The sequence below is a fragment of the Electrophorus electricus genome, chromosome 8 (assembly GCF_041902795.1).
Source record: "Electrophorus electricus isolate QZ-2024a chromosome 8, ASM4190279v1, whole genome shotgun sequence".
NCBI classification, from domain to species: Eukaryota; Metazoa; Chordata; class Actinopteri; order Gymnotiformes; family Gymnotidae; genus Electrophorus; species Electrophorus electricus.
The window spans coordinates 6,981,112-6,989,631 of NC_137504.1; the positions used below are offsets into that span (position 1 = coordinate 6,981,112).

The window sequence follows — 8,520 nt, forward strand, 5'->3', positions numbered from 1 at the left end:
AAAAGTATGCATTACTGTAATTCATGGAGTGTATCTAAAAGGTTTTCATTTAGACAGATTATACCATTATGTAAATAAATACATTTATTAATAAACACTGACTGTTTCTTATAATTTAGAGTATCACTATACTGTATATTCACTGATGTTAGCAAAAACAGCGGGAAGGATGTACCCTGATGGTAAATATTAGCCCTCTTCAAGATTCTTTGAATCACACTTCATATTTCATTACAGAGCAATACAGAGTTGAACATGTTACTGCCATTAATTTTATCATTCCCTTTGTTGATTTATTTTAATTACTTGTACATCAATAAATGTGTAATGCTTTATTTCCATATAATATATATATATATATATATATATATATATATATATATATATATATATATTCCATATACGTACAGATGAATGTGAACCATCTAAGGAAGCCAAAGTTGAAAAGAACTAGATGCATTTTAATGTTCCTGAAGTATTAATAGCTGACATTTTGGCTTTTGCCAACTTTTCAAGAATCGTCCTGGCCCTACTTAAGCATTGATTAGGGAATATTACTGCAATATAAGACAGGCCCTCTCTATAGAGGTTCAGCACCTGTCTACACGCTGACACATGCTGATGTCTCAGGTTCCTATCACTCTGAGAGACTGGGAAGGAGAGAGGTGTGGGCAAGGCAGGCTGTGCTTGTGTGTCTGTGCGTGTCTGTGAAGATGGGTTGTCCAAGTAGTTAGGGATATAAAAATAGGTCAGACTGGCCCCTTACTGCTGACGGCGCTGAGGTGGCCAAAAAAAGCCCATCGGGCTGGAGGAGTGTAGGGAGGAGAGGGGGTTTGGCGTGGAAGCAGCAGAAATGGCCAGCAAAGGTGAGGCACACAACCCCAGCCACGCTGAAACCGAGCTCTCTTTAGATTGGCTAGCTAGGCAGAGAACCAGGCACAGTACAGTGGCAATAATAATGGTAAGAGCATGTGAATGGGCTTCCGCTAGTGTTTATGTATCGTGTAGTGGAGCTGCTGTGATACTGCTGACTGGTCAGATCATGACATCGGACTTTCTTACAATCTGAATGGATCTAATGGATGGATTATCTCTAGTGCTGGACCTGTGCTGGACTCTAGGATATATAGGGCTGCTTTTTGAGGCACATGTGTGCGTGGATGAAGTGAAACCATTGCTTTGACTTGGTTCAGCCCTGCTGCCAAATGACTCTTGGGAGTGATTCCATCTTCCATGTTAGGCTGAACCAAGACCAGGGGTCTTGCTAAAGAATGTTCTGTTGTAGATAAGAGCTTCCAAAGGGTTTTGGTTTATCAGCTATCCCATGCTTTACATTTCTGTTCACTATATAATCAGAAAACAACAGCTGCTTGGATCTGACGACATGAGTCAAGGAGCTTCTCTATCGTGTCTGTTTATCTAAGCTCATGAATGACAAGGACCCTAATCTTTTGTAATAGTTTTGTTGTATGCGACAAAAGTCTCATTTATGTAAATGTTACATATAGGGTACATAGTATTGTTTATTGTTTTTATAGTGGCTTGTTCATGTGAATATTCAAATGCAAATGTGCTTGAAAGAAATCAGGAGATTTTTTTCTTTATCTTTTTTTGATGCCTATGGTTGCTTTATCTTTTAACAGTTAAAATAGCAGTCAGGAATTTCCAAAGTGGATCAAAAAGTACAGAAATGTGACCTTTCTCAAAATATACAGATTATGACAAACTGCACATAGACAGATACTAAAAAGGCCCACAGAAAATGACTGAGGGTTCACCTTGCATCCTGGTCCAATCTGACCTCAGGTTTAGCAGAGTTCTGTTCCTTTCTTCACCCTGCAATCCCCCCTTCCCCCTCTCCACAGTGGTGGACCTGTTGTACTGGCGTGAAGTGCGGAAAACAGGCCTGGTCTTTACTGGGCTGGTGGTGGGTTTGGCTTGTTTCTTCCAGCTCAGTGTGATCACTTTGTTGTCCAACCTGGGCCTGGGCCTCATGGCCTTTACACTCCCATTGCGTCTATTCTACAAAGCCATGGAGTTGGTCCGCTTCTGTGATGCAGAACATCCCTTCCAGTAAGTAGAAGGACTTCAACCACACTGACCTGCCATACTTCTTACACACAGAGGCCAGTGGTAGCTTGGTGGTTAAGGTACTTTACTTGTAATCAGAAGGCTGCTGGTTCTAGCCCCACAACTACCAAGTTGCTACTGTTGGGCCCCTGAGCAAGGCCCTTAACCCTCAATTGCTCAGGTTATACTCAGTCATAATTGTAAGTCACTTTAGATAAATGCATCAGATAAACATACATTAATTTTGAATTAGTTGAGATCTGTTGTTTATTCATACACAAAGAATGGCAAGTCAAAGATTTTAGCTTGTAGTGTGCTGTAAAAGAAATGTGGTTGGCCAGATGAAACTGAGGTCCTGGTCAGTTCACACAATCTATTCCTGTACTGTATTATGTAAAAGGTCATATTTGGATGAGGACAGCTCTCTGACAGATGAAGACACAATCCGTGTGGTGGAGAAGATTGTTCTCCTGATTGCAACTCTCATCACAGAGCTAAAAAGACTCTTCTTCATTGACAGCATTGTGGACTCCCTGAAGGTGTGAACATGAGTTCATGTGTTCAAAATATTTTTTAGCTTATGCATATTTCACTGCAGCAGGTGACCCACTTCTGAAACACAGAAAACTCACCGTTTACATAATTAGACCAGATATGAAACAATGACATCTGCTTCAATTCCCAAAGGCATTACTGCTGTAAGAAGGAATATTTAAACACCTCCACATCTGGGAAAAAGTATACTTTACTTATGAAACTGTAAGAATATAATACACATTTATCGGACTGTAATTTAAGTGGCATGTATATGATACAACTAGATGGATAAAAAGTATGCTCGAAGTAGAGCATGTTTTGTTTTTATAGTTTACTGTGCTGCTGTACCTGTTGACCTATGTGGGGGTCCAAACCAATGGTCTGACTCTTATGATTACTGGTAAGAGTCATCTATTGCATATCTTCTAGCCAACCATTTTGTAAACCTTCCAGGTTGTCTTACTGCATTCATGCTGGACAAGTATTTCACTGTTCTATCTTATACAATGGGAAACTTGTGGTAGATTTAGTACATTATGCATACATAGTACATACACACTTTATTTTCTTTCCCTTCATAACAGGTGTGATTTGTGCTTTTTCTCTGCCTCTGGCATACAAACTTCAAAGGGTAAGATGTAAGGCTTCAAGGAGCTTAGATTATTAATAATTTGTGGGCTCAAGCTATTTCTGACCTAACTATCATTCTTTATGACAGGAGCGGATTGACAAGTTTATCAAAGCTGTCAAATCGCTGGTGGATAAAACCAAAGAGTTGTAAGCCCTTGACATTTTAAATGCTGCAGAAAATAGCAATTGAACAAAATTCCATGTTAGCCTATTTTGTTCTTGAAACAATAGCGTAAATCATTTATCCTCATTAGTTCTCTTTTGGCAGAATAATAGTCCCATGGTAGACTTTTATATTCTCTTTGCTCTCCAGAATTGAGATTGTGGTGATGTTGGCCAAACCTGCACCGCGTCCAGCCTCTGGACCAAAACCAAAACTCAAATCTAAGTGAGAAGGATGAAAGAACAAGGCATGGGAAGAAGAAGAAGAAGAAGAAGAAGAAGGAGAAGAAGAGAAATACAGTCTTATTATGTCCAAATTCTTACAGTGCATTCAGGGCCCTGTCAGGGTGGATGTAGCAAGGGATGGGAAATTGGGGGATCGTTCAAGGTAATGGGCTTTTGCTTTCTTGAGGTAATAGAAATTTGTTTCATTTTATTCCTAAATTTCAGCAGCTGGTCTCTAGAACTGAATCAGTTTCTGGCAAACAAATAAACAAACAAACAAACAAAAAATGCAGTAATATAAACAGGAGTTTTGGTAGATTTACTATTTCACCTACGATTTAACTTTGATTTATTGATTATTTAATTAAACAATCTTTTTCATCTGGCACTGACATGTTATTGTGTGATATTACATAAAAACTCTTTTAAGCATGTAAACATGATCAAGACAAACTAATGAAGTTCAAACTGAGCATCATAATGGGGAAGAAAGGTGATTTAAGTGACTTTGAAAGTGGCATGGTTGTTGGTGCTAGATGGACTGGTTCAGAAACTGCTGATCTACTGAGATTTTCACATACAAACTAGGGTTTACAGAGAATGCGAAAAAGAGAAAATATCCAGTGAGCAGCACTTCTTTGGCAAATTAATTTGTTGATGACAGAGGTCAGAAAAGAATGACCATACTGGCTTGAGCTAATAGATATGCAACAATAACTGGCTGATGGTGGTGGGGGAGTAATGGTTTGGGGAATGTTTTCTTGACACGTTTTAGGTCACTTAATACCAACTTAACATCACTTAAATGTCACAGCCTACCTGAGTACTGTTGCTGACCATGTCCATCCCTTTGTGACCAGTATACCCATTCTCTGATGTCTATTTCCAGTAGGATACCGTGCCATGTCACATAGCTCAAATAATCTCAAACTGGTTTCTTGAACATGACAGTGAGTTCACTGTACTTGAATGGCCTATACAGTCACCAGATCTCAGTCAAACAGAGCACCTTTGGGAGGTGGTGGAATGGACGTTTTGCATTATGGATGTGCAGCTGACAAATCTGCAGCATCTTTGAGATGCTGTCATGTCAATATGGACCAAAATCTCTCAGGAATATTTCCAGCACCTTGTGGAATCTATGCCATGATGAACTAAGGCAGTTCTTAAGCCAAAATTGGGTCCAACCCTGTACTAGCAAGATGTACCTAATAAAATGGACAGTGAGTGTATATGTTAAACACAAAAGCCAATGTGAAATATGAAGGTCCATTTAGAATGTTACCTGTACTTGACATTAATGTCATAACTTAAGAATTTTGAACTTCTGAGTATTAACAGAATGTTACTTTCTTTGGGAAATTATATATAGTTAAATCAAAGTTGGTCAATGCTATTTCAGTAATCAAGTTGATATGATTAGGTGTGATGATCCTCCACAGTACCTATGCAATTTTCTCCACTAGAGGGCGCACACATACAATTTTTCTCATGTCTGTCTACTGACAATTTGTAGTTAAAACAAATGTAATCCATGGGAATTTTTCTTAATACAGGATGAATGCTTTGTAGAGTAAACATTTCTGTGATCAACAGGGACATCCTTTAAAAGAAAAGGACAGACAATGTATAAGCAGTCATTTTCATAACTGCAAAGTTTGTCTCCACACCCGGTTTGATCAAACCAAGGACTACAGCTAAAACAGCGTCTAAGAATGACAGATTACAAACATAATAAGAAAATATGTGGATAACTCAATAATTTTTGCAAAGCCAGTTGAAGATATATTTTTACATTATGTCATGCAGATGTATCCCTATTTCTGCTTCCCAGCTTGACCCAGCTAACACTAATTGTGTTGTGTGGGTTTCATTTGCATGCCATTAGCATCCATGTTTTGTGGTAAACCGACAGTTGTTAAGGATACTTAATAATTTACAAGAAATATTCAGCAATCATATTTAGCATTTCAAAAAGAAAACATTCCAAAATCAGTTACAATTTCAATGAAAATCATTGCTTGTATCACAAAATTGGACAACATGAGTATATGTCTAATATGATGTAGCATTGCAGATTGTGACTATTTTTCCCATACTTATGTGCTAATGTCTACTGTCAGCTTGCTATATTTATTGACGTCAAAGGCTGCACAGAGAACCATTACATCATTCCTGTGGTGACACCAGTTTCAAAGTGGACTGGAGTTTGTTTGTTTTTTTTCTAGCTCCCAGTTCATTACCCCATTGACACAAACTATAAAGCTTCAAAGAAGATTTTGTTTCATTACTTTCTCTGAATTTTTAAAAGATGCTTAAAGTTTCAACATCTTAATATGCTTTGACAAATTTTGTTCACTGCCCTTGATTATCCCTCAGTCTAAACTTTTTCATTGCAATTTTAAGTGTGCCTTTTAAGTTGTGCAACTCTAAGAGTGTCTTTTAATTTCCATTGATTTAATGTGTGAAAAGGTGAGAAGGCTGATGCAGGATTCTGGTCAGGCACTGTCTGACTGGACGTTGTCCAGGCTAAATTGCCCCGGGTCTGGCTGAACAGCTCCACAGTGAGCTAAATTGCCCTTGTCGACAGTGGAGCGGCCTCTGAGGACTACATTTATGACAAGACTCCTGGCACACTTTCACAAAAAATAGACTTAAAAAGAAAATGAGAAAAGATATGCTCTGAAGATGACATTTTTTAGAGAAAGTGTTCCCAGACTAAATGTAAAGATGACATGGCATCTTTAGGAAGTCTTCCTAGATTAAATATCCACTTTGTATGTGTATCGCATTCATTACATCCATTCCATACATCAGTGTCTTGTAAACAATTTTTGTGCAACCATCAAAGAATCTTCAATAAGAATAACTTCTCTGAAAGCGCAAGTAAAATCATGTGTCATTTTAGCCATGTGAACATCCTCTCAGATCATCTTGCCAGCACTTCTGGGGGTTGTGGTTGGTTAGGAGAGCCAAAAGGAGGAAATACTATGGGGAGGAGGTCAGCAGGAATGAGATCCACATCTTGTCTTGAACAGAACCATCCCTAGTGGGCTGAAGTAATGAGAAACAAACAAAATGGTGCTTACTCCCTCAAAATCCTGGCATGCATTCTTACATCTAAATGTGAACATATGCGTAGGCACGCATACACACACACAAACATGCACACGTGTGTTTGCGCTGACACCCACACGCATGTGTGAACATGCTCTCAAACACGATTACCCCATTGCTTATAGTTCATCACACATAATACAAATAATCCTGTATATGATGGTGCATACCATCTATATGCACATGCAGAATGAAGAACTTATATCTGTGTACACGTACAAAGCCAGTTGTGCTAACTGTAGTTTAGTAAATCAATTCCTTGTAATATACATTAATTGAACAAGGTCAACAGTAAATTTAGCACACAAGCACAAGGAGTGCTATCTCACTACACTTGGGTGTGTGATTTTTTCACTGGCAGTCAGGGAGGTGATCTGCCAGATACACACTAACTGTAAAAGTGCTTCCAAAGCAAGAATACATCATACTGTGGTCATGGCAAGCTGAAGCCCCACCTTTGATCAAAATTGATATTATAAGGATTCTGTGTGATGTGTGTACCACATAGACTGGCATTCTGAGAAATGCAAAAATTTTATATATTTGCAAATTGTATGAATTTGAAATCGAAATGGGAATAACAGTGGTTTTTCATTATTGATTGTGTAATGTATGCTTGTATTGCTACAAATGATTATTGATCCTGTGGTTCAATGACTCCAGTTTTATGTGTCCAAATATAAGGTATTGAACGAACACTCAAATGTATTCCTGCCACAGAGCTAAAGAACACAGTAGTTACCTTACCTTACAAGTGATCTATAGCTCACAAATTTCACAAATCTTGATTTCCATTCTAGGTGTTAACAGCAGTCACTAATTCTTCACCATCATAATGACATAATTAGGACAAACAGTGAAAGTTTCTATGACCCTTGAGTCTAAGAAGGAGAAACTTACTGAAGGAGATTTGAGGGTGTGTCAGGTGATTTGTGGGCGGAGCATGTGATTTGTGGGCAAGTCAGATGATTTCATACAGGAAAGTCCCATGGCCATAAACAGGGTCAGTCTCAGAGATATCTTAATTGCCACACACACACAGTGACATAGATATTTTGACCCCTGCACTATAACATTAGGACACCTTGATTCTCTGACTTTAGTAAACCATGACACACACTCACTCTCACGCTCACTCTCTCTCTTACGCAAACCATAACTCAAACCATACCAGATGCATTTTTAACAGTTTGCATTTCAGAGGCTGAGTTGTCTAGACATCCACTAACAAAGAATAATGGATGCTATTTTTGTGCTCCTGAAAAAAAAACTCTCATCATCCACAGTGGAATAAATGAGAATTATGCTTAGGAACAAAAGATGAAAAGATGGACAAAACAGTATAGTGGGGGAGGGGGTCTAATTTCAAAATCTACATTACTCTGCATGGGTATCTGGAAGGGAGAAATACCATTTTATAAATTTGCAGTTATTTTTAAAGAGTGTATATCTCCTTGATTTAAACCAGCAGCCATTCACTCATATATTCTCATATTGACATTGTACATATGGGAGTTGATATATGCTTATATATCTGTATGTAGAAGCAATAGTGCTGCTGCTATTTACACCTACTAATTTCATTCTTATGGCCAAATTGCAATCTGATAATTTATTAGAGCTGTAACTGCAATCATATATGTTTTTGCTGACAGATCTTTGCTATTTTACAGTTTTGCTGAAAAACCTTTGCTATTTTCATATATGATGCTTCATCAGGATAGCAAAAATATTATGTGAAGGTCTGGAGCCCTTTCACTGACCTAATTTATGGGATAT

General features: G+C 38.2%; 1 protein-coding gene and 1 long non-coding RNA gene across 2 annotated transcripts; one reads left to right on the top strand and one right to left on the bottom strand.

The window, feature by feature from the left end:
- Positions 1-754: 754 nt before the first annotated feature.
- On the top strand, positions 755-4,012 carry rtn2b (reticulon 2b). The gene is made up of 7 exons (XM_027004819.3): positions 755-866; positions 1,866-2,073; positions 2,471-2,609; positions 2,938-3,007; positions 3,192-3,238; positions 3,326-3,384; positions 3,551-4,012. Exons 1-7 carry the CDS (start codon positions 854-856, stop codon positions 3,627-3,629), a joined length of 615 nt encoding a protein of 204 aa, XP_026860620.2. The 5' UTR covers positions 755-853; the 3' UTR covers positions 3,630-4,012.
- A 1,240-nt stretch (positions 4,013-5,252) lies between these two features.
- On the bottom strand, positions 5,253-7,650 carry LOC113574127 (uncharacterized). The gene is made up of 2 exons (XR_003410287.3): positions 7,489-7,650; positions 5,253-6,678 (listed from the first exon to the last, which is right to left on the bottom strand). It is a non-coding gene; the product is annotated as an uncharacterized LOC113574127 (long non-coding RNA).
- Between the last annotated feature and the right edge of the window lie 870 nt (positions 7,651-8,520).

What these genes read in the sequence shown, in the direction of transcription:
- rtn2b (XM_027004819.3), top strand. An exon ending in GCATTGTGGACTCCCTGAAG is followed by an intron (nt 2,610 to 2,937) that starts GTGTGAACATGA and finishes TTGTTTTTATAG; the next exon opens with TTTACTGTGCTGCTGTACCT. An exon ending in TGGCATACAAACTTCAAAGG is followed by an intron (nt 3,239 to 3,325) that starts GTAAGATGTAAG and finishes TCTTTATGACAG; the next exon opens with GAGCGGATTGACAAGTTTAT.